This window comes from Falco peregrinus, chromosome 2, assembly GCF_023634155.1.
Source record: "Falco peregrinus isolate bFalPer1 chromosome 2, bFalPer1.pri, whole genome shotgun sequence".
NCBI classification, from domain to species: Eukaryota; Metazoa; Chordata; class Aves; order Falconiformes; family Falconidae; genus Falco; species Falco peregrinus.
In genome coordinates, this window is record NC_073722.1 from 47393356 (window position 1) to 47419757 (window position 26402).

At 36.6% G+C, this 26402-nt stretch overlaps 1 protein-coding gene across 1 annotated transcript in view; it reads right to left on the bottom strand.

Annotated features, from left to right (window-relative positions):
* Window positions 1-26402, bottom strand: part of POLN (DNA polymerase nu) — a 106202-nt gene that overhangs the window by 75300 nt on the left and 4500 nt on the right. Inside the window, exons 2-14 of the mRNA XM_055795448.1 lie at window positions 25782-25843; window positions 22184-22672; window positions 21500-21690; window positions 19627-19739; window positions 16398-16555; window positions 9700-9768; window positions 8180-8240; window positions 7924-7988; window positions 6999-7082; window positions 6497-6586; window positions 3295-3351; window positions 2462-2515; window positions 2162-2227 (exon numbers count right to left, since the gene is read on the bottom strand). Coding sequence (XP_055651423.1) covers window positions 2162-2227; window positions 2462-2515; window positions 3295-3351; window positions 6497-6586; window positions 6999-7082; window positions 7924-7988; window positions 8180-8240; window positions 9700-9768; window positions 16398-16555; window positions 19627-19739; window positions 21500-21690; window positions 22184-22672; window positions 25782-25843 — 1559 coding nt within the window. The remainder of the gene's footprint in view (window positions 1-2161; window positions 2228-2461; window positions 2516-3294; window positions 3352-6496; window positions 6587-6998; window positions 7083-7923; window positions 7989-8179; window positions 8241-9699; window positions 9769-16397; window positions 16556-19626; window positions 19740-21499; window positions 21691-22183; window positions 22673-25781; window positions 25844-26402) is intronic.

The window sequence follows — 26402 nt, forward strand, 5'->3', positions numbered from 1 at the left end:
CCACAACCACTGCAGCAAAGGGGATGGGGTTTTTTTTCTATTTGAATTCTCACTTTATCTGATTTACACTTGTCTTTTGCTTTAATCACCCCTTTAAGGCATTTTAAAACATGGTTAAAAATAAACTACCTCAGCAAATATTCAGCTGAAATTTGACATAACATCATAGTAACTGCAAAAATATCTACAATATTTATGATTTCTGGCAAGGATCTTCACAATCCTTTAACACTTAGAGTGACTGGGTACTGCAATGTATCTTCTATATCAATAAATGATTCAGAAACAGATGGTATAAGTTCCATAAACATTTCACACAAAAAAAGCTATGCCAATGTTTTTCCTTATAAGGAAAACGCAGCCTTAGGCAACCCTGCATGCTAACCTTAGCAGCATTATTTTGGAGAAAAACAACCCTTAAGAAAAGTAGATTTTGTGTCATTATTAGCATGATGGGCCAAAGGTCACCTTGTATTGTATGCAGTTGTTCATGACAGCTGCCTGTTCTTGTAAACTTGTAAACGCCTTTGCATCACATCAGAACATTTAGCAAACTGACCTTCATGATCATCTTTTCTGTTCTCTCCCATCACTTTCCCCCATCTGGATGCATGAGAAGCAAAAGCAGCATAACACTCCTCCTTTCCACTGTTAATTCAGAATCCTAGACACTGGATTTTACTCAGGAAAATGTACAAGCACTTCCTATAAATTGTTTGATGACAATCTGTATAGAAATATGTACCATGAAGGTAGGAAGATAGAAATGAAACCTGAACTGTGAACACAAGCAAAAGAAGAGCTAAGGAAGTCACTAGTATTGTGAGGATGAGAACCTCTCAGGACAAGTTTCTGCCAGGACTCCAAAAGTCACCATACCAGTCAGGACCTGCAAGGAGCCACATGAGCCCACCCATGCAAAGTAGTCAAACATAAATGTTACATCTAACATCTCTACTCCTAGGTAAGAGCTGTAGAAGACCATGGTCTTTCTCCCAAGACTGCCCAAAGATTCTAATACCACTTGTACCCACAAAGCTTAAGGCTAGTACCTGCCTAGACAGTTAAGCGGTACTCAAAGCTGCACAGATAAGAACTGACAATACTTTTGGGCACAAGTTAAAAGGACAGTGGCCTTGTGGATTCCCTCTAGCCTTCATGAGCCAAGTCCCACTTCTGCATCTATTCCCCCTCTCCCAGAGGGCCAGAGGTCAGGTCTTTGTTGAGAAAGGCCATGATTAAACCAAACAGAACATTTCTGCAGGTAGGTAGTCACTACTTGTCTACTGTTATTCCCCTGCTTATGACTTGATTAGAGCCCTTGAAGCAGTCTGCAGCTGTCTCCTCCCACACCAGGTTCTGCACGCCCATCCACACAGCTATGGGCTGTGACAGAACTGGAACACAAAAGGCCTCACCAGTCCCTACAGCCAAGTCAGTATGCTTCCTAAGCTCCAAATAAAATAAAATATATTCAAATATGCCCTTAAAAAGACCACTTTAGCAAAAAAAAAAAAAAAAAAAAAAGAGAGAAAGAAAAAAAATCCCAAGCATCTAGCGGTCCAGAAAGTCAAATAAATCACATTCCAGCCACAAGCATGTACATCAAGATCATCATAGCCAAAGACAAGCAAGGAAGCAGAAAGAACCCAAGTGTCACAGCTATATAAGCATCTGGCAAGACTTCCAAAGTAACAGCATAGCCAGCTTAGCCCTTCACTACTATGAGGCCTGAAGCCAAATTTCAGGAGAGCTGCTTTTTTTTTTTTTCCCCAATAATCCCCAGGGTGCCTTCTAGGGTTTACCAATCCCTTAACAAGGAATAGTTCACAAACACCAGGAATTTATTACAAAGAAGTATTCAGTTAAAGTCTAGAGAGACCATGTGGCTCAAGATTCTACAGGTTTACTCCAGGTAATTTTAAATTTCAGATAATATTAAATTCTGATCCACAATAACAAAGTATTAATAAAAAAAATGTTTGAGAGTGAAACACACATTTAATAAGCTTTTTCTATCCACCATTTACAAACAATATGGCAACTGCTAGACTTAAGTAAAAATGAACATTTCATGTGTTAAAAATATTACATATTTTATATAAATAATACTATTTTTTAATTCTAACTAAAACGTAAATCTTCTAATAGCCTCACTTACTGGATTTTTGGCTGAAAGCCTGCCAGTCACAGTTCCTGTCTGATTCCATGTAGAGGAAATAAATCCCTGTAGTCAAAGTAAAGTAAAAATTCCCAAAAAGAAAAGGATGAAACACACAGTTAAGTTTTATTTAAAGTAAACATCAAGAAAAATAACTTACTGTAATCAGGACTACAAAATAAAAAAATATTTTATCCTTTTACATATACAAAAATTCTTAATCTGTAAACACTGCAATCATTTCACACTTTTGATTTACTTGAAATACAGTACCTTACAGTATACTTTTTATACTTCTACCTTTCTCATGCATGTTTGTAGTCCATCCACATAAGTTGATTTCATCTTATGAACCTAAATTATATTAAAGTTTAGATAAATGCTTATTTATAAAAACCAAGATATTTTTCAAATTAAAGATCTTAATTTCCAAATGCATGTTAACTTGTACACTTCTTTTAAAAGACAGTTTTATCTCCGTAAATAACGGATGTATACTCACTAATAGCTTGACCTAACAGCATAAATTAGGTAGAGTGCTCAGTTATACCCTAAAGCCAGGTCTTTGCAGATGCTAGTAAATGAACTATGGGAATTTATTCTTCTACATCTTATATCCGCAGGTCAATAAACTACACAAAAAAGCCACACATGCACAGAAAAAGAACCTACCCAACCACCCTAACACTTTTTTTTTTTTTCCTAAATCTTGGAAATTCATCCACTGACAACCCAAACATTAAGTGTGAGAGCAAACTAACTAGGTTGCTTTGGATTTTCAAGAGGCTCGTCACCTAAAAAAAACCTGTAAGTCATCTCCTTCACTTCAGAACTCAAAAAAATAAATGTTTTGTCCTAATAGTGTGCTTTATAGCACTAGGCAAATTTAACAGTGAAGTTTTCCAATTGTTTTTGCAAGAGTTGTTTGTTAGAAATAATTTAACACAGTGCAAAGCAGAAGTAAACATTAAATTTAAAAATTCTTAAGAATACCTACAACTTCAAAATTTAACTGAATATTTGAATGAACTTACATTAAAGCCAACTTTCTTATTTATTTAGCTGTGAATATGTTATCTTTCTTGCTAATTTTGTGTCAGTACAACTACACTATGCGAAAAGCATCAGCTCACCTGACGGTATTCTAAAACTATCTTTGGCAAAGGATGAAGCTCTTGCAACTTATTCAGCTGAAAAATAAAGAATGTGAATCACTAGTATACTTTTCTGTTAATATTATTAAATAATAAAACTTAACAGAATAAGTTTTGGAGGAAGACATTTTCTTGCCAAGCGGAATGGACAGAATACAGACTAATGAATAATGTCCTTCAAGCAATCTCACCCTAAGCCAAAGGAAACCTTCATTCTTTCTTGTCTTCATCAGGAGGACTGGAGATTACCCCTTCCCATTTAATTTCCCTTCCTGTCCCAGACAGGGACAAAAAGACATGCAGACATAAAAACTTTTCCACAACAACTTCAAAAACACTGGGGACATGGGTGTGGGGCATTACTTATGGACCTTTGTTTATTTTTTGTGCTAGACAGCATCAGTGCAAGAGAGAACATGATAAAAGTATACAAAACAATACATATATACACATATACATATTTATACATAAACACACAAAATCCAACAAGATAATTTATCCTATTGATCCCCTAATACAAGTTCCAGGAGACCTTGAAAAAAACCTTGAAATTGTCAAATCCAAAAGCAGTAAGATAAAGCATATTTCTGATTACCTTGATTGCAAATTGCCATAAAATTTTTAAGAAAGAGAATGAAATTACTAGAGAGCGGATATGTATAAATGCTACAAAAATATTTGGAACTTCAACAGTTCAGGGTAAAAAAAAAAAAAAAAAAAAAGATGCAACTGTACCAAAATGGAAATTTAAAAGCATATGTTTTTTTCTTGCTACCAGGGAAAAACATCATATTACAACTAATTATCTAGTATTTATCTATTGGAAGATTTCACCTTACCTTTAACCACATCTCAGCAGTTGTTAAAGAGGGTACTGGACTAGATAAAAGCATCGCTTTGATTACAGCAACAAGTCTTATGTTCCCACAAAGTGATGACATGCATTCTATTTCATGGATCCCTCACATCTCCCAAGGCACTCTGTCCCTCTCCGAGATTACATACTTGATCTACGAAACCTCCTTCTCCTTGAGTAGTGTGTGGGTTTTATAGTTATCTGTTGGCATTGCCTCAGAAATCGCGTATGGTAGTTCAGACACTTGGCCCAAAAGCTGAATGTCCTCTTTTAACACATGAGAAACAAGTATTACCTTTCTGCCTGCCACAGGGCGTTAATTCTCACCAATGAGTTGTGTTCTTTAACTTCAATGTAAACTAGAACAATGCAGTTTCAGCACCAAGTCAGAAACAGGTGCAGCTGCACAGAGGCTTCTCTTCTAAGAAGGAATTCCATTCCTATTGTCTTAACAAAATGATCTATTAGTGATCTGGACAAGGGGATCGAGTGCACTCTCAGTAAGTCTGCAGATGACACCAAGTTGGGCGGGACTGTTGATCTGCTTGAGGGCAGGAGGCTCTGCAGAAGGGTCCAGACAGGTTGGACTGATGGGCCAAGGTCAATTGTATGAAGTTCAACAAGGCTCAGTTCTGGGTTCTGCCCTTGGGTCACAACAACTCCTTGCAGCGCTGCAGGCTTGGGGAAGAGTGGCTGGGAAGCTGCCTGAAGGAGAAGGACCTGGGAGTGCTGGTCAACAGCCGGCTGAACATGTGCCCAGGTGGCCAGGAAGGCCAACAGCATCCTGGCTGGTATCAGAAATAGCGTGGCCACCAGGACCAGGGCAGTGACCGTCCCCCTGCGCTGGGCACTGGTGAGGCCACACCTCAAAGCCTGTGTTCAGATTTGGGCCCTTCACTACGAGAAAGACATTGAGGTGCTGGACCTTGTCCAAAGGACAATGAAGCTGGTGAATGGTCTAGAGAACAATGATGAGGAGTGACTGAGGGAGGTGAAGTTATTTAGCCTGGAGAGGAGGAGACTCGAGGGGGGACCTTATTGCTCTCTACAGGTGCCTGACAGGAGGCTGTAGGCAGGTGGGGTTGGTCTCTTCTCCCAGATAACAAGTGACAGGACATAAGAAAATGGCCTCAAGTTGTGCCAGGGGAGGCTTAGAAGGACAATAGGAACAATTTCTTCTCTGAAAGGGGGGTCAAGCATTGGAACAGGCTGCCCAGGGAAGTGATAGAATCACCATCCATCCCTGGAGGTGTTTAAAAGACATGTAGAGGTAGCACTTAGGGACATGGTTTAGCGGTAGACTTGGCAGTGCTTGTTTAACACTTAAACTTGATATTAAAGGTCTTTTCCAATCTAAATTTCTATGAAAAGGAAGGGGCAACCACATTTGCCTCAAGTTACCAAGAAGTCCGCAGTCTGGTCTTGACTTCATTTTTAGACAAATGTTTTTGGCAGGTTTCTCCACTTGCGTGGGATCACACATGAACGGCTTTATTTGCTCCTACACTAACAGAAGAAAGAACTGGAGAAGCCTCATATGTGCAATATTTATTGCACTACATCTGAAGATACATTTGATCTCTTGTACAGGCATACCAAAATATCTAAACTGTTTGGTCATTACTGCTCTAGGGGAACAAGACTCTGTCAAGGTCTTGCAAATATGACTCCAAATGCAACTGCTCTTACTGAGGACAAGCACTTCCACAGAGGGAGGGAAAAAAAAAAAAAAATAAATAAATTTTAAAAGCCAGAAGAAAATTCATGCCCACAACAAGTAAACAAGACCACGCAAAGAAAGTGACAACTCCCAATCCAAACCACAGGTATCAAATAATTGCCTGCAGACCTCTTTACTTAACATGAATGAATGAATGAATGAGTTAAGGGTCCATAAAAAGATGACAACATGGTTTTAGCCCAAATCTCCTGACAGCAAAGAGAAAGTCTGGGTTGTTATTTCCTTCAGTAGCAGATTTTTACATTAAAGTTCTTTTTCACCAGTGGTCTCTTTCACTCAATCAGTCAGTCATACTGAGCTAGCAAAACCTGACCAGTAAAGAAAGTCTCTCTCCTGTGAGGAGGATGGTCATACATGCATGCTGGTTACTCAAGTTTTTAACCCTTGTTTATAGCTAAAGTTTGGTTTTCCCCATCATGGAGTGCAACTTTCATTTCTGGCTTAAGTAAAAGAAGTGTGATTAGTACAATACAAAAATAAATCAAGATGGTTAGAAAAACTTTAGACAAATGATAATTTCATTGGAACATAACTTGGGAGTTTTGCTAAATCATTCAGACTCTTAAAACCCCTCCCCATCTCACCACAACTTCTGAAGTGGACACAAGTTGTTGTACTTCAGTTCTGTGAACTTTCTCACACAGTGCATGCAGTTTTAACTTTTCAAATAGTACCTACAGTAAGACAAACATAAGAGAAATGTTCCAGTGTTTCAAGTGCTGAAACAAAAAGGAAAATTATTTGGTGACTGAACTTAAGTCTAGAAAACAGACTTCAAGGAAAATAGAACATACTGTAGTAAAGAGGACTAACACAGAAATGAAAAGATCAAATCTTTATTTTTGAGCTATTGAAAAAAGTGTATTTGCTAAAATCAAATGCATAATCCATGTAAACACGTTCAAATACAGATTATCAAACTTTGCTAGATTTAAGAAAAATGGATGTGTCCACTAAAATCAGAAAATAACATAATATCAAAAGGATTCTGAAGTTGTAAAGACAATTTTATAAGCTTCATAATTCTTCTGCATCAATAACAATTTACAGAACTTACAACTTGCATAATAATAGTATAAATATTACCTGTCTGAGTTGATAACTGCTGGTCAAAAGGAATTGTTCTCCAGCAACTTGATGGGCTTCCTGTTCAAGCTCTTTGAGTCGCAACTATAAATTAGTACATCAGAATTATTCTGTTTACATTATTATTTTCTTCAACATCTGCTACTTCCTAGGTTAAAGAGTATATTGAACTTCTACTTAAAAACAGGGTACTTGATAATGTCTAATCATTGATGGCTATGAACATTTTGTTTAGTAGACTGCTTTTATATATATATATATATATATATATATATATTCTTTAGTCTACATTTCTTCATGATCTGGGAAAGGAATTTACTGTAGAAGAAAGTACCAGAATTGTGGGAAAATAATTTAGATTACTGATTTACCAGAATAATTTGCATAGTTGTGTTTCTTACACATCTCTATAGTCTTCAGTAATCTGTCAGACCGCTATGATTATCTTACTTAGATTTTATGCTACAAAATAGGATTCTCCTGTAGCTATTTTTATCCATGGGGAAATGGCAAACTTGGAACTCTCAGAACATGTAAGTTGTAAAGACTGTTTTATTGACAAAGAGATAGAAATATCTATCTCTTCTCAGGAAGATGGTTACTGGTAACTGTAGGTTCAAAAGAGTCATTACAATTTTTACGCTCCAACACGTAACACAAAAGGACTTGTGCATTTTGCAAAGCAATCTCAGTTCTGGGACAAGAATAATTGAAGCAAATGCCTCCTTTTTGCTTGCCTGAATAAACATGGAAGTACCCTAAAAATGTAAATATTAGTTATAACAATAAAAATACTAGAAGCCCCAAACTGTCATGTAGAACATGACGAAACAAAAATATTCCTCTTCTTTTTAATCAGTTACCCTCCGTAAAAGCAGAAAGATGATGCTATACAATCTCCAAAAGAAAAAATAAAGACATTTACCGCCAGAATCTCTGATGTTTTTTTCAGTTCTTGTTTGTTCACGTGTATTTTGTGTGTTTCCATTACTGTAAATACAATTATATACTGAGAACACTTAAAATTGATAATTTTGATCTTACATGCTTCTTAATCTGTAAGATGGAAACAAACTCAGCGCTGCTGTTATGAAGCTAAAATCACACAACATTCTACTTGAGCATAGGCAGCAGCTGTGTGAAAAAAGTAAAGATTTGTATTTTGAACTGAACTTTCATACCTGCCAGAATTTTGATAAGTGGAAGTTCTAATGTGCAAAATAATTTCCACAAACCTTGAACCTGTAAAGCAAGATAAAAATAAATTCTTCAGTATCAGCCAATTTTAATCTTAAAACATACAGTGGTGTCATTATGTGGATCTGTTTTCCAGTAAGCAGTATTTCACTTTCTGTATAACCCCTTTTTATATGACAACACTGCTCATGGAAAGAAATACTATTTAGTGTGAATTGTAGTATCTAAATACTGTAGGCCATTATCACTTCATTTTGTGGGGAATCATAATGCATTTTCTAATAGTAATAATTTTGTACAGGTATAGTAATAAAGAAATATACATACCCCGTTTTTCTAAAAGGTTCATTTTTTGGAACAAGCTCCATTATAACAGAACATAGTTATCCCTTCTTCTTTACTCACCTGAACAATTAAACAGCCATTCAGAATTCATAACTTTGTTTTCATCAGGAAAAGACTAAAAGATGATAGGGTTATGCACCCAATTTACTTACAAAGAACAGGAAGCCTTTTTTCTCTAACCACTGAAGCAATCAGACAGCAACACTTGCCTAAACACTTCCTGTAGGCTGGCTCTCATTTTCTGTGCCTTTGATGCTTCCTATTGCCTTCCTTCACAGACTGTTTCATCATACTGCTGGGCCACTTAGATATCCAGATTAACATGGCTCCATCAACTGATGGTTTAAGTCCTACACTTACTACCATCAATCTCAAGGAAACCGCCTAGAATTCGGTGATGTACCTTTCACCAGAACCTGAGTGTATCCCTAAATTCTGACACTTTATCAGGTATATGACTACAGGGAGAAAACAAACACATGCAAAAAACCAGTAAAAGACTTCTTGAGATTCATTCTGAACTGCAATAAGGGCTAAAATAGAATGAAATAGTTCAGTTGGAAGGGACCTACAACAATCATCTAGTCCAACTGCCTGACCACTCCAGGGCTGACCAAAAGTTACAAGCATATTATCAATGACATTGCCCAAATGCCTCAAACGCTGAGAGGCTTGGGGCATCAACTACCTCTCTAGGATGCCTGTCACAGTTTTTGACCAGCATGCAGCTAATACAATCTAGAGCAAAAGATATGCTGAGAGCTTTTGTACCAAAGGAACGTATAAAAAAAAACCCAGCTACGGTCTGTTTTAACTCTATTAACACTTTTTAGACTGTTTCATATAGGCTTAAAATACAAAAAGAAAAGTCACAATATTCTAAACAAAGCCTGTTCTTAGTTAACAGTTAACTGTTGCAAAGGAAAGTTTCTTCTAAAGATTAACTTTGAGACTAACCATTTTGTCCAGGAAAAAATGGCAAATTTGATGGGCAACTTTATTTTAAATGTTGACCAGCACTGTAAACCAGTATGGACTGAAGCCTTCTATTTAACTCAAGAAAAGATTCCGATTTGAATGAGCAGCACATCATTAACTCTCTTTAATTAATGGTAATACCTCTGAAGTTGTATCTGAGTAACTCCTACTTGTATTTTACCTGCAAGTCATGAGCAAGATCCATCATTACATTATAAAGCTTCTCCAAGTTCACACCTAAGTTTTGATACTGCTATAAAAAAAAATTAAAAAATAATTTTAGTGCTAACGTGAAAATATTTAGAATACTATTTATTTTAAAAGGGATAAAACCATTTTTCTGTATGTCTCCTGTTATATTTAACATTTTAGTAATGTTCTTAAATCTCTGACAAACACAATTAAAGAACAGTACAGATCATGAATATTCAAGGTTTACCTGTTCTTTTATTTATCTTTTGCACAGATCAAGTATGGGGAAATAGTATCACTACGCTGCCTTTTACATTGACGTCAGAATTCTATTGCTATTTGTAAAGTAAGGAAAAATTGCTTGCAATTTTCTTTCTCTTATCAGTACTACCACTCTTCTGTGCCTGAACTATTCACTTCCTTCCCTTCTGTTCCATAGGTGTTCTGTACAGAGCCATGCCACCTCCTTCAGTTGGCTAGAAGACCATTTTGAAGTGTATACAGACACTAAGAATATGATTGTTAGCTCCGAGAACATGATCACTAAAAATAAACTTAATGTTAACCAATGAAATTTATCAGGCTGATACAGAAAATGTAAACAAAGTGCTGCTTTTCTTTACTAAATTCCTGTGAGGAAAGATGGGAATGTGAAAAATGCTGCAGACAGATTTTCTTTCCTGTAGCCTATATCATCAACAATGACCGTAGAATCAAAATTATGGAATAAATTTACATCCAAGCCATTAAGTGCAAAAATACTAGCATTGTCCCGCAAAATTCCTGGGTCACAAACCATAGAACCTAGGACAGCATTCTAGAGGACTTGCACTTGCCTGTTGGTATAATCCTCCCCAAGAATCACACCCTGGTCTGTGCTGGAGGTAGTAAAATAGGTTACATGGAATTAAGCATCATGTTATCATAGTTCCTCATTTTCTGTGTAAAACAGTGAACTTTAACTAATGGTTCTTTGTGTAAAGAGGCATTTACTCTGTGTTGATAAATACTTCTGAGGATATAGCTGAAATATTGGGGTATCTTGGCCACAATACTTTAAGACAGACATTAAGAAATGCCAGATAAGCTAAAGAAGAGAACAAAAAGTAATAGTAAATTTAGAAAACATGACCTACAAAGAAATAAATTAAGCTTATTTAGTTTAGACTACTAAGTTGGAGGAGGGGATCATAACAGTTTTTATAAAGAGAACATATATATATTGTTTTCATGTACGCTAGGTATAGAACAATTGGCTTAATGGAACCTGCTTAATCTGCAGACTACATTTTTTCATGAAGTTAGACTAGCATCTCTAAGAGACAGTCCACATTTTGATTGCTTCAAAAATGTATTTAATATTTTTTGTTTATCTCTAGATTGCAGACTTCATTGCTCATCGTGTCTTTAACCCCATCTCCTCCTAGTTTCTTCAACTTGTAGTTACAGCTGCAGGATTTGCCAAGTAGTACCACTGCATTCACTTTATCCACTGTCTTCATCATAATTTAGGAAACTGCTAGCATAGTACCCCTCAGTCTTTCCATCTCCATTTCAAATAACCACAATTTTTATCACATCTTCTTAATAAAGGATGTTCCATCCTCTGACCTTTTAGAAGCCCACTGTGCCTTTCTTGAAATGCAGAGACCAGAACTGCGCAGTCTTCAAGACATGGGTACACCAAGGTTGTCATTGGTAAAAAAAAATCATGTTCCTTTTCTTCATCTCAATACCTTTCCTTATGGTGCCTACATTTTGTTAGCTTTTTGGCTGCTGCTGCATACTGAACCAACATAAAGCTGGCAACAATGACTCAAAGATCTCTTTGTAAATTGAAACTACTCTGCACACATAACTTTCAATTTATGCTCAATTAGCACTCAATTTAGTGAGATCCTTTGTAGAGTTCCATACCCTGAGCTCAGCATCTGACTAGCCAAAAAAGGTAGATGTAAGATTCACTATACATAAGGCATTATTTTAATAAGGGGAGTTAAGAATTCCAAGAAAGATTATTATATAAAACAAGAGCTGTACTAGAAAGGAAGGAAACTGGAAGAAAACCAAAAATCCCTGAAAGGAAAGACTGAGAAAAGGAGTCTGACAGGGAAAACCCGTAAGACTACAGAATCTTGAGCAAGTACAGAAACCCAGAATGCAAGACAATTCTCCCAGACACAGTGCAGTGCTGACTGCAGATTCCTGTCCATGACAGTTTGGAAAACAAAAAAATATTAAAAAAAAAAGATCAGCATGTAGAACTTTTTAGTAGAAGCTTACTATTTTATGTTTGACAACATGAGTGTAACGTACACCACATGGAGGACTCATCATCACAGCATAAATCAATTTTGAGGCCAACAGAACTCTAACCAGTTTAGAAGATAATCTGGTAACACTGTTTCTTCCTCAATAGTCACATTGCTAAAGACTGACCTCGATTTGGCTCAATACTTGGTGAAAAGGGTATTCCAAGATCATTTCTGCTAAATTAATGCACATAGGCAGGGGTGAAAATAAATTTAAAATCTGCTTCCCAAATGAATTATCTCTTTCTGTCTAGAAGAATTTAAAAAGTTTTTAGAAAAAAAAGAAGAATATATTGACAGGAAACCAAAGGGCCATGAAATCACTTGGAAAGCTTCTCAATTGGAAAAGCACTGAGAGGGTTCCTTGGGCATCTTTTAAGCCACCAGTCTTCATGTTTGTCATTTACCCTATGCGTATATTAAAGGTATCCTAACCATTCTATGTTCAGTTTATTATTTGCATTCGTATCTTGGGGCTGATGGAACACTAAGAAAAACTCTCATACTATGAGCTGCAGAAGTTCTTGTTATACAGATTGCAACTATTCTACAGGTTTCTTACCTTACTGCTCTCATGAAATACCTACAGTTGGGCAAAAAAAATCTGCTCCAAAAGAAATATATTCTGCTTTCTCCAATCAAACTGAGCTAGAAAGTGTTTTCCTTACCAGAGCAACATCTCAGAAATTATGCTACCAGACTTGACTTTGCTACTTATTTCACAGTTTCATGGGTTTTATTTGATATATTCAGAATCTTTCCTTTGGTCTTTTTGTGACGAGAAGGAAAAAAAAGAGACTTATCTACTTGTTATCAGATTTACACTCCTCTAAGATTGCATAAAAAAATGAAGACAATGCTTCCATTTGAATGAACCATCCAGTATTTTGTAAAGAACAAGATTAAGATTTTATCATCTCAAAGAATATATGCAATGTAACTAGATGTGCTATCACTCCACTATACTGGATGAATGATGGACTAAAACAGAAAGATTGCCACTGAGATTGTTTCCAAGAGTATTTTCTTAAGAACAGGCCTGGTGTCATAATACTATGGGCCTCCAGGGCTTTTAATCTGTCCAGCTAGAAGAATAGTTCTTTTGAAGCAAAAGCAGGTAAGAATAATGAAAGTATTTGGAAGATCTTCAAAAACCTTCCTAAAGGAGGGTCTATATAGTCTAAATAGATCTCAGAATTAAGGACTTATCTAAAAGAAAAAAAAACTAAATTCATATAAAAATTAATGGATACGAAAGCATCTTCCTCCCTTCAGGGAAGTAAGTTCCCTTCAGAGTCTGTGAGAAGGTATCTCTGGACACCTTTTTCTATCTGAACAGGGTCTTTTGCAATAATTGCTCCCTGAACTAGATGCCGTTATCTCCTCCTTGTCTTCAGGATGATTCTTAAAATCTCCTGGTTATGTTTCTAGGGAATGAGGATATGCACAGACTGAGACACCAGTACATCTAAACACTTGATCCTGTGGCCTCACAGTGCAAGAGTCAGCTGTAAATCAACAGGTAAACATAATCCATCCCGCAATGTACAAAAATAAGTTTTGCACACAAAAGTCACAATTTTGGCCTACTGTTTGCAAAACAGTCCCATTAATCGATGAAAAACAAGTCTGGAACCAAAGCATTACAGCAGATGCAGACTGACAAGAGCAATGTTTCATCCATTATTTGATCCAAACAGAATGCAGAAGGAATTCAAATTAGTTGTGGCTGCACAAACACAACAGAACCAGAACTGACTGAAAATTAGTGTGTATTAAGATAAACTATAACACAGCATTGCTACAGAGGCATGCATTCTGGTACACAGCTGAGGAAGAACCTTCACAGGAACTTTATCAAATTGATGCAACTAATTTTTAAGAGAAGTGCTGAGCATAACAGAAGTGTGGGAGACACCTATTAGTTACAAGAAGTTCTGTTTCATGCTAAAAACAGATTTACCTGAGTTTTGGGGTAATCTTTGCTACAGACACATTTTCCTACAACATACCACAAAACATAGGGGCACTAGCTACTTAAAGCTTGGACCATAGTTGTTTTTATCTTGAAATGACCATATGACTCAAGATAACAGCAGATAAAACTGTACAGATTCTATATAAGCTGATGTCTGTTAGTGGGAAGTATATCCCAGCAGCAGAAGAGTTAAAATGGGGTAATGAATTCCACTGACAGCCCACATGGGTTCTCCATCTGCTCAAGGGCTATTAGCCTATACAGCTTCAGCACTACTTGTGTGGTGAGTAGACAATACGGATACCTACTGTACAGGCTTCCCCTGGGCCTACAGCAGACTTGAACACTGCAAGACTGAGGAAACAGTAGGCTACTTGAAGGCAGGATGCAGAGGGCTCTCTTCAAAGCTGAAACACCCAGATCCACCGGCGGTGATCCTTGTTTTGTAACAGTCTAGTTCTATCAGTGAGGACTTCTCTATACCAGACAGATTAATTGAAGCAGGCCAGTGAAAAATCATCAACCTGTCTCCAGGAAACACTGTCCATGCCCACTGGTTCTGGAACCAACAAGCTGTCTGTTAAATACTATGCTTCCAGCAACAGAGAGCTTACTTGACCCTATTCTGGAGGTGGAAGTAAGCCCAATGACAGGCTTCAATTGACCGCAAGATTCCTTATCAGCAAATGAAGCCATTGCAAGAGCAGTGGGATGTTTAGAACCTGTTTCAGGAAAGGTTTCAAGGTATATGGACTATGACTCCTTTTACTGAGCCTTTTGGCACAGCATCAAATATACGGACAAGCAGCAAGTAGCACATATTTTGTGCTAGAGAGGTGTGTGGGTGAACAGCAGGCTACAGAATAAAACAGCAGTCGTTTCAAGTACTATGCCAGGTATACAAGACCAGCACAATACAACAGAGAGCTTAAATAGAGTAGTGGGGCACAAGTGGATCTCTCTGGGAGTGAAGACAACTTCTACCAGCAAAGTCAGAGCAAGAAGGCTGAAGAGACAAACCTGGCAAAGAGCTAGGATTCACAGGAAGAACTGGGAGCCACTGAGCAAACAAAGAAGCTGAAAAGAAAGTGGGAGAGTCCAGGGAATAACGTAATTGCATAAGGAATCAGGGGTGGGAGTGTGGAATAATCACAGGATGTTAGAGGGACACATTAACTGGGACTTGGGTGAACAAGTCAGCATAAAGACTAGGAGATGTTTGGGGCAAGGAAACAAACTAGACCTGAAGTAGGGCAGGAAGGAAATAAAACTCTGGTATTTAACTCAGAGCTGGGAATCACGATGACAAAGTTGAGAAATGTTAACTAAGAATAGATGTGACAGAAAGAACAAAAGACTGAGTCAAGCTAAGGAAAGAGACAAGATTAAGGATGCTGACTCACAGGAGGGGATATCACAGATAAAAATAACCAAGTTTATTGCTTCTGCCTCTTTGCCTGTCCTCTGCCTGCACTAGTAGCTTAACCCACAAAGGCTATAGCATCTGAACAACTGCAGTTTATGGCTAGTGTTCTGAAGTAAACTGGCTCTGCTCTAAGACCACTTGACATCTGTGGATTTGTATCCTAGAAGCCCTATGTTACAATACTTGTGCCTGAACAAGCAAGGTCTCTGAAAAGTAGGTGGTTTCTTAAATAATAAAAAACCAAACCACAAATCACCAAACCACCGTTTAGTTTGCTACACATCTATTTTTATCATTTAAACAACCCCTGAAGGCTAATGTGCCCAGAGTAGATCACCATGGCCCAAAATACAAATATCAACATTTCATAACATTCAGTAAATAAGTTTCAACAAACAGTAAGACATTTCCATGGGGCTTGGAATAACTTCTCGATAAGTTCATCATGCATTCTCTTATTGAGAATAACAATTTACAGATTTTTCAAACACATGCTTGAAGGTTCACATTTGACTCCCTAGGAACACCTCAGCCTATGATGTGTGCCTTTACCAGCTGTGAAATTCAGCAAAATTGTTAGTAACAACTAACTAAATAAAGGCTACAAGTTCACAGGAGTTAAGAGAATAAGACATTAAACGTTTTGGAAAGGAAAACTGAAAAGCAGAGAAGTGGAAAAAAAATAATCAGATTATACATTAATACTGTTGCTGACCACTTTTAAAGGAGAATTTTACAGCTGTTCCTGGAGAATATGACCCCATCTTGGAAGAATGCAGTGAACCTTCCCCTTCTCCCCTTTCTTTAAAATTAGATTTCCAACAAGTAATATTAATGTAGTAACTTTCTTCCTTCAGAAAAGCATTTTCTGTCTTTTTTTTTCTTGCAGTATTTTGTAAGTAAAAGCAATTCTTTCATCATTTCCTCCCCCTTTTAACCCAAGCGCAAACAATTTAAAACAAACTACTTACTGATGCATTTCTCAAAGTGCCCATATCTGTATTTACTGTTTCCATAGAAAAAGGCTTTTCAAAATACTTCTGTAGTAAACATTCAAAAGAGGGAACTGTGTCGCTGGGGTTTATCAGCCATGCTGCAATCCTTGGATCTAACACGACACTACCAGCAACTACAAAAATAAGTTATTTCTGAATAAAAACATTGAAATTACCTCCCATACTGAAAAATTCCTATAAAGTGTTGCCTTTCCTTACATACACATCAAACAGACAAGCATTTAAACTACAAAAGTGTTAAAATATTGAATTTGGAGCCTGTAACAAATAGTATCATGACTACATAGGAGTAAGTTCAATACTGAAAATTTTTGAAGAGGGGTTTTTTGTGGGTTTGGTTTTTTTCAAGTTTTAAAATGCAAGTAAACCTTTGGTTCTTAAGACTGACTGTAAAAGCCTCTCTTACTGCTGAAAAATTACAAACTGAAAGTTTTTCTTAAGAGTGTCTCCCTCTGGTACCATTTTGTTGTTGCTGTTAACTTGATTGATAGTCACAAAATTGCTGTTTGGGGTCAGAGGAGAGAAGATTTACTTCCTAGCAATCAGACTTCTAAGTTCTTTAATGTATACATGAATTCACATATCAATGCACAATGCATTGTTTCCAAAAATCTGAGCCTTTTGTCCTATAGGATCGTATGTGTTTATACTGCACTTTCTCTCATGTTCACATACATTGGATAGAGCAAGCCTAGTGCAGTTTCATTTCCCTTTTAACTACAATCTCAACATGCGTACTGTAGTATTACAAAGAAGAAAAGAGAAACACTAGTAACTAGAATGCTTTGTAATCTATTCAAAGATAGTCTAAGCAGCCTCTTCAGTATCCCCCAAGTTCAAATGACAGCTGACAGGTGCATTTACAGAGAACTCCATGCTACACAACCTTACAGACTCAGTTACCTGGAAGCAAACTTTAACATCCATAATGCAAGTTACAGCTGCAGGACTATTCTAAAGACAACCAGGCTTGTTGACCTCCACTGACATAACTGTTGCTGAAAAGAACTTCATATGGCTGCTCAGCAAGTGTTAGGGAAGGAGACATCCTGCCCCTGAATCAACCTGAGCTCTGCTGGAGTGGCCAGATAACCAAAGGATACTTCATCTGCATAGTCTCATACCAAGATTTCATGTAGCTCGCTATCCTGACATACTCTGAATACAAACAGCTGTTCACCTCAAAAGCTAACAGATGCTAAGGAACAGCCTTGGAAATTGTCTCAAGGATACCCTCCCGACAGTAGCACTAAGTCCTTCTGTGATCAGAAGGACAGTCTCAGCCCTGGAATCATGCAGCTTCGTAAAGTATGTCAAACTCTGCATTCACTCACAAAACTTTGGATGTGTCCATGGGATTTCCACTGCTTTTTGAACAGGAAGTAATCCCTACAGGAATTAAATGAAACTCCGACAACTATAACAGACAGATTTGCTGTGAACTCAAATGATGCACAGTAAAGAGGCAAACTAAGCAACTCGGCCTCACTGATGGGCAGCAACACTCCACAGCTGATGGCTGTTGGAAAGTGCCGAGAGGCTGCAGGAAGGTTCTGCCTAGTGAGGTGATGGACATTCATAAGCTTAAGAGAAGACTGCATGAAAAGAGCACCGAATTTTCTACCACCACCACTACCACCACCTTACAAAGGATACGCGGAAGAACAGAATCCTGTTACCAAGTAGTCTCTGAGATACCTCAAAGATCCTTTTCTCATATCTCTATTTACAATGAGCACGAGACAGTCTCTAACTGCAAAAGGATAAAGAATCAAACTCCCCAACCATCCATCCATTCCTTCCTTCCTAAGTACAATTTTCACCAAAGGTGAGGGTAGTCATCACCACCAATTCAGTCTTGGAGAAAGGAAGACATGTGCAAGGTGAGGAGGAGGAAACTCGAGACAGAACAAAGCTGAAAGGAGTGAAGCAAAACCAGGATCAAACTTGGGTAAGTAAGGAGTCTGCGCTGATAAAAACATACTTTCCTCAAGACTGACATGGTACTCAAATCCTGTCCTTCTACTTAGAAAAATTAGTGAATCTCAATGGCAAAGCATACCATACCTAGTCATGGCTAATGTATGTATGCCAATGGTTAGTACACCAGTTTCAGAATGACGGCAATCATTCAACTGTTTGCAGTCAATATTGACATAGAGAGAAATTTCAGTGTTTGCTTGATTTACAACGATGAGATTTTTACCTTTAAAACAGTAGGGGTTTTGTGTTGCTTTTGGGGTGGGTTTTGTTTGCTTTTGGGTTTTTTGGGGTTGTTTTGGGGTTTTATTTCTTTATTTTTTACAATACAGAAATAATAGGTGAAGAAGCATTAACTTCCAAAGCTTAAAAAAACCCCAAACCATACAACTAGGCAAGAATTCTTTTGGACACTACAAACTTCAAATGCAAATCCTATGCATCAGTTAGGATCTAACCTAGTATTTCTTGTGTGTACAGGAAAATAAAACTGTCACTAGTGCCTGTACCATCACATTTCTTCCCCCCCTTCCCACTCCCACGACTACGTGTCTTTTGTCTAGATCTTCACACCAGATTCTAAATCATCATCAGTTTACTGTGATTTACTGATGAAACTTTTCAGATGCTGAACACAAGCTGAAGATTCTCCATAGAAGGAGTCCTTCCTGAAAGATCACACTTATTTTGGAGTAGTATGATACACAGAATGAAGAAAAAAACCCAGAAGATGGTATTTACATCTTATATCTTCTGCTTGTAGTTGCTTTTACACCCCTACAAAAGTGTCTTACTTGTTCCCATCAAAAAACCAAGGACTCATTCAAGTAATTCCTAATTCTGACAACTATGAGCACCTCTGGTATTTATTTTAGTCTTTCCTCTTGAGCAGAGAAAGTTTTTCTAGGGAACATGAAACATGCAGCAGTTTGACTTTTTAAGCTATAGTCATGACTACGTTGAAAGCTTTTGTTTCCACTGGAAGCTATCCTTAAATTATTCAATTATTTGATTCCTACTCTGAGAAGAAATACATCATCTTGACATGCCAAGCCTCTGGCCACAGCCTCCCCCACAAACAGTAGTCTTTCCCATGGTGCTAAAATTCTTAATCACCAATCTAGTTACTTGTACACCTAGTGGTTTTAACAGAAACATCAAAAGCCAGATATTATGGGATTGGATCATAGATTAGATTAATTACCTTGTTTCCAGCTAATTTCATTACCATAAACTTGAAGTAGAGTCCTCAGGAAATCTTTTGCATTGAAGCAAATAATTGGAACTTTGCAATGTAGCATTTGAAACAACACTTGCCTGCACAGAAGTAGTTCATTAACACACACTATATTGCTACTAGATATAGTGAATTATTTACATTATACATTTAACTAGCACCTAATACTAAACAGTTAATACAAGACATGTCTTTATTCCTCTAAGAACAGAATACTGTATTTGAATATTAAATTCTCGATTCAGTAACACCTGAAGCTTCATTCTATAATAAATTAAACATCTTAGCAGGTATGCCTTATCATGCATTCATAAAGAAAACAATTTTGATTTGACACTCAAAATTGAATCCAATCTTAATCCGAAACAGCAACTGGCACCCCTTTAATACACCCAAATAAGATCACAGAGGCTTCTGAATTAATTTAGTATTGTAAAACCACGATTTAAAAAATACTAGACAAACTAAATCACCATCATTGCCTAGTGCTAATATGTTATTTATATCTAGAATGTTTCATCTTTACAACATTTTTCCACTCCTTTTGCAAGTGTCTATAGTTCCCACATCCTTGCTATTTTAAAGAGATTTTACCAATTATATATATTTATATATAGATTTACTAATTGTGTCATTTTTAATAAGGTCTATTTTGGGCAATATAGAAAAACTGTTTTCTTATAGAGCTTTCAAGTTCATCTGTAGAAACCACAGTACCAAGTTTTTGGACATTCTAGAAACTGTAGCAATCATAAGGTATTATTGTATACAGTGTAGATCCACTATTAAACAACTGCGCCATTCTTACAACAAATAATTACCTATACATTTCATCTAAATGCCACCCCACTTACTCAACTTGTTTATTATCAAATTTTTACTGTTCATACGTATATGCTTTATTGATACTAGTATCAATTCAGGCCAACTTAAATTCATACTACAAGTTATTAAACTAGCTGTCATATAACTCGAATATTACAGCTGGAGAAGTACAGGTAAGTGAAGTGATTTGTTTCCAGTCACAGTGGAAGTGGCAGAGATGCACCTAACAACCAAGTTCAACATCTTGAAAATGAATGCTCTTAATAACCCCAATTCAGCAGTTTACAATAAAGCAGTTACTACTGAAAGTCAAAATATTCTAATGAAGCTTTATGTGACTATTATACCTAAGAATCAGATTCAATTCTCATTTTATCAGATACTATTTCAAAGTTAATAGTGAGAAATAAAAAAGGATTTTGGTTATACTAACTGGAAGTTTAAAATTTAGTCCAACTATTAAACAGATACACAAAGCATTTACTTAAAAAAACTATCTTGCAATTTCTTTGTAACATTATTACTGAACATTAGGAAAACTTCATTAAGGATCTCAAAAGCCACTAAAAAAGTCTATTATGCTCAAAAAATTGAAAGTATCTGCTAAGCTCCAAAAGGATGTTTACTGTAACGACATCCATCAAAAATGTACTAGATAAGAAATGCAGTTCAGGAAACAGAAGATACAAAAAAGATAAATCTGGATGAAACGTAAGGTTTGTTGCTATATATAAGGTGTTCTGTCCATAAAGGATTTCTAGGTGAATGTAAACAGCTCCTACCAGAATCCCAGCCTAGTTCTATAGGGCTGCAGTTAGCAATATGCTGAGCCCAAAGGAATAGTCTATTCTTATTTGGTTTATATTAGCCCAGGCTTGACACACAACTAACACAGCTAATATGAAATTCAACAAACTTGACATGTAAGGTGATTAATCCTGTGCCAAGTAACCAACATCACCATTGCTAAAAGCCTATGTAAAACAAACCAGTATTTTTTCCTATATGCTCTCACCAAGCAAATTTCTTTTGAGCCTGTTGTTCTTGTTCCCAAAGAGATGACCGTTCAATTTGTAAATAAATTAATCTATCATTTTCATTAGCAGCATTCCAAGTATAATCAGTTGAAGAGTAACTGGGAGGGCAAGGGTGAGCAGTCCGATTCTTCACTAAGACAACAACTCCTTTTACTGATGAGGTTAAGACCTGTTAAGTATAATTACAATAGTGTTTCTTGTGACAGATTTTATGCAACCCTATAAAAAAATATAAAATACAAAAATATTTCCCAAATATTTTACAATATGAAACCTATTATGTATACTAGAGTTATTGCATACATCATTGACACAGTAGAGGAGCATGCAAATGTTTCAGCCTTGAAACAAAATTTCATTGTGACAGACACAGTAAAAAGCAGGAAAAAACTATTCTAATTCAAACAATCTCACTCAAAGTATACAAATGCCTGTTTAGCCCAAGCAGTTTCTTTTTTTAAGTTTTACTTGGTAATGAAAAATAAAATGTAGTCAGAAGTATTAAGGTTTATCTCATTTTACATTTATATTCTGGTAAGCAATAACACACAAAATTTGTCCAGATTCTAGGCTCCTAATGAACATGGTTTATGTTTCAATCACATGCACAGTTCAAATGGTTCTACAAAACTGACTCTAAACAAAAGACATCATTCACTAACCTGCTCTGAGTTAAGCTGTGAAGAACCATCATGAAATATCATAGTAGTTACAAAAGCCACTGCCTGTTCTATAGTTGCAAGCAATTCTCTTTTTTCTTCATATCCCAAATTCCTGATATCACAAGGACAATTTTTAGAAGACTCTGTTTGTCCAGAATTAACGTTGTATCTTCTTTCATGTGAAGAAGTGTAGGTCTTTATAGGTAATCTTCTTGCTTTCTCTGAAGAATATTTAGGCACATCTTGCTTTCTTTTAAGGGGAGTAGCTATTTTCTTTTCACCGTGTTTCAGGTTTTTTGCTTCTCCTGGAAGATTTCTTTCTTGATATCCCCATGTTGTTAAGTCTAAATCCCGGTAATAGCACACAATTTTGGTATCTTGACAGCAAAGACTTTCACTGGCATGTACTGTCCTGACTACCTGACCAGCAGTACATTTTTCAGGGTTGGCAGATGTTTTTAACAAGAAAATTGTGGAATCATTAATCTCCTGGAAAAAATGGAATTTTTTAAGTGAACCAATTATTCAGCTTATTAGCAGAAATAAAAATAAACATACAAGAGTTAATTTAGATAAGCTTTGAAGGAAGTGATATCCTATAAAAAATGCTGATACTAACAAAACAGTTTAGGGGAACCACACTGCATGAAACAAAATTCAATTATTCATCAGTAGATTATTTTGTTGATTTGTATTGATTATATTATATTTAAAAAGCAGTGATGATTTTGGATATTAGTCCAATATTCAAGACAGCAAATTAACAACTGTAAGACGCATCTAGTCCAGTAGCCTGTCTTCTACTGTGACTAGGTTATTAGTAGCCTTTATGTGAAGAGTGGAATGACAATTCCCTTCCATCTTTAGCTTCAATATTCAGAGCTTTTTCAATGACAGCTTAGTTTATTAAAGAACTTTTGGCAAGGGACCATAATGACTGCTTTGGAAATTCGAGTGCACTGTGTCAACTGGATCTCCACAAATGCCTTCAAACAAATTACAAGACTGTAAGATATAACAGAAAAATAATGGAAGTTGCACTGAAGTAGTATTATCAGGTCTATGAGTATTATATTCTGCTCTGTTTAATCCACTATGCCCAGAACAGCTTTCTTACTCCAGATAGTCCCCAGGATCCCTTTTCAGAGGTATGCCATTAAATAGCATTAAGCAAGAAGTTGCATGGTAACATTAAAATTCTATTCCTTGATCCTTGATTTTCTTCAGGAATTCTCTTGATATGCTATGGACCCTAGTATTTTCTTACTGTTTATTTTGCTAGTTTCTTCTACAAGCTCTTCAGCTGAGAGACATGATTTTGTAAACAAGAACTCTGGAATGGCAACTGGCAACCTTTACAAGATTCCCCAAGGTAAATATATGTTGAGATATTTTCGGATATACAGAGTTTATCTTCCCTCAATATGCCTCTTATGCCTTGATCAACAGGTCTTATAGGAGCTGGCAAGCTTTCGACTCCTGAGGCATTAGAAAAAATGAGGTATTATTAGTGATGCATTTGCAAGCATCACTGTAAGTTTATTTGGACTATACTATTGTATATTTACATTTAACTTACTCAAATGAGGCAACTATAAAAATACAAAATCTGGTAAGTTCAGCTTTTTGCATAATGACATTTTTTAGTAGTCATCTTCATACTGTCACTTAACCACAGATTTTAATATTTGTTTTAAGTCTCCAATATTCTGTTTTGAATAAATCCCTATACTACCTACAAATGCTTCAGTTTTGGAGGGGAAATTCCATGTATTTACTTTTAAAAGCTCCTTCAACTTTACATAATTTCCTTTTTTGAAATGAAGCATTCCTGCAGCGACTTATGTACCTTCTAATGCCTCAGAAAGATTTCAGTCCCTTTCAGAGCATCCTTCAGCAGGAAGATTTTGAACCCGATCCCACACAGAACCAAATAAAAAACAATTTCTCTTCCGAGTTCTCTAACATTTCCACAAAGCAGCTGTCTCCAGATTTTTAGCCTCAGCATCATGCATAACTGTCAAATTCACCCACTCCACTGAAAAGTAACTGAAGCCTCTCATAGCTCTTGTAGCACAGCCAGTCTCCTTCATTATGTCTGTTGTAACTACCATTCTAAAAACTATGGAGTTCTCACTTCAAAAGAACCCCAAGTTACTGCTGTGCAGGGCTCCCATCCATTCCATAAGACAACAGTTTTCACTGATCAGAGGATATTGGCCATCTCTATTCAATCTGTATTGACAGAGGAAGCCAGAATTGCAAAGCCAGTAATTTACTTGAGATCATACTTCACAGGATCAACTCTACAGCAAAAGTACAATTAACAGGTTCCAAGTAAACAGAAAAAGGGAGTGAATTAAGCTTTTGCTACTACAAAAAAGAGCAGTGATTGTTCCAAACAAAGACAAATTAATTGCAATGAGGCAATGCTAATCAAAAAGTTGACACTATAAAAAGTTACCATAAGTGGAAAATATCACAGAAGGACAAAATGTTTAAGAGCTGTAGAAAGACAACTATATTCACTCAAGCGTATTCTCCAGTCAAACTGCAAATAGCTTTATTGTTTAACACTGCAAAATTTGAATTAGGACATCAGTAATTAGAGAATCAGGAATAAGCAATTCTCTTTTAAAAGTTCAAAAATAAGAACAAAGCAATTTAATTATCAAGTCAGAATAATACAGCTGAAACTACAATTAACCACAGAGAGAAGCAGCACCTTCCAGGAAGAAGTGATCTTCTATTAGAAATAATTACATGGCTGGAAGTAGAGAAAACAACTCCCAGGATGCAGCTTCATAATTTGTGTGGATATAGGAAATTTCACTAGATGCAGTCAAAATTAGCACATCATCACAAAAAGGGGTTCCACTGCTATTCATGTGCACCCAACAGCTGCCCATCTATGTATGAGCCAACTGTAGGAAATTATCCCACGCCACAAAAGAAACCAGTTTTCTGCATCTTCAGCAAGCTGAATGGACTGGCCGAAGTGTGCCACATGCACCAGAGTAAGGAAGGCTATGAAATTTGCAGCTGTGATAGGAGTACACTTGCAGTACCTGCAACTCATTGACCAACTCAATGGATGTTACAATCACAGCCCAAGTTGGGGCTGCTGCAGTTATCCATTCCCATTCTTGCACTGGCACTCACTCGCACTCACATTTAAAATCACAACAAAACCAGAAATTCAGAGAGATCGTTAAGCCTAAAACTAAACTTCCAAATACAAAGTAATTTTTCATATGAATGAGCTCACTTTATGATTATGTCCTAGTGACTGTTCAGCGACAGAGGTTTGAGAACATTTTTAAACTTTGCTAACTATCTAAAGGTGGCAACCTCATTTATTTCTGATCGATCTGCCACAAGAGACTAACTTCCCATAAAAAGGATAAGAGAAGTGCGGCCAAGATTCTCAAGGTAATTAGATGCCAAGTGCAAAATAAGACACAGGGAAGTTACCTGAACTATGAGTGTATGCAGTATACTGTAATAAAGCTTGTTATGAAACAGGCAATCTATAACAACTTCAAACCTGCTATAAAAAGACTGCTTTTAGTAGTCTTCAATCTTACAATATGCTTGCCTTTTCATTTTTCAGATGTGCATCCTTATGACCTAGTTTATTTTCCTTGGACTTCTCTATACCTTTAAAAAAAGAACAGGAAACATTTTACACTACAAATTAATCTGAGAGCACTGCATAAAACTTAGGTTATATACAGGGTTACATTAGACACTTTTACCAAACCCAAAATACTTGCAATAAAATTTTCCATGAAAACCATTTTCCTCAAATTAGTATCATTCATGCTTAAAAAGGCCCTGTAGGTTCCTCAATATGCATATGCAAAGCATGCTCTGTCCCCATTAAGGAAAAATTAATTCAAATTCGTGACAAAGCAGACATTTTCCACAGTATTCTGAACGAGCATTACTATAATACCATAAATATGCATATGTCTGTCTTTCAAGAAAACACATCCCATCTTGGCCAAAGTAAAGGTGGGGGCATAGGCAAGGAAAAAAATGAGAAAAAAAGAAAATAAAAAGCAAAAAACACTCTATGCACGTCACATAGTTCAACTGTTTTCTTGGAACTAGGCAGCATTTTTCCACAATAATTTTCTTCAGTAAAACACTATATGCATATACATCTTTAGCACATCACACCCTACAGAGAACTGATCATGCTTCATCGACAGAG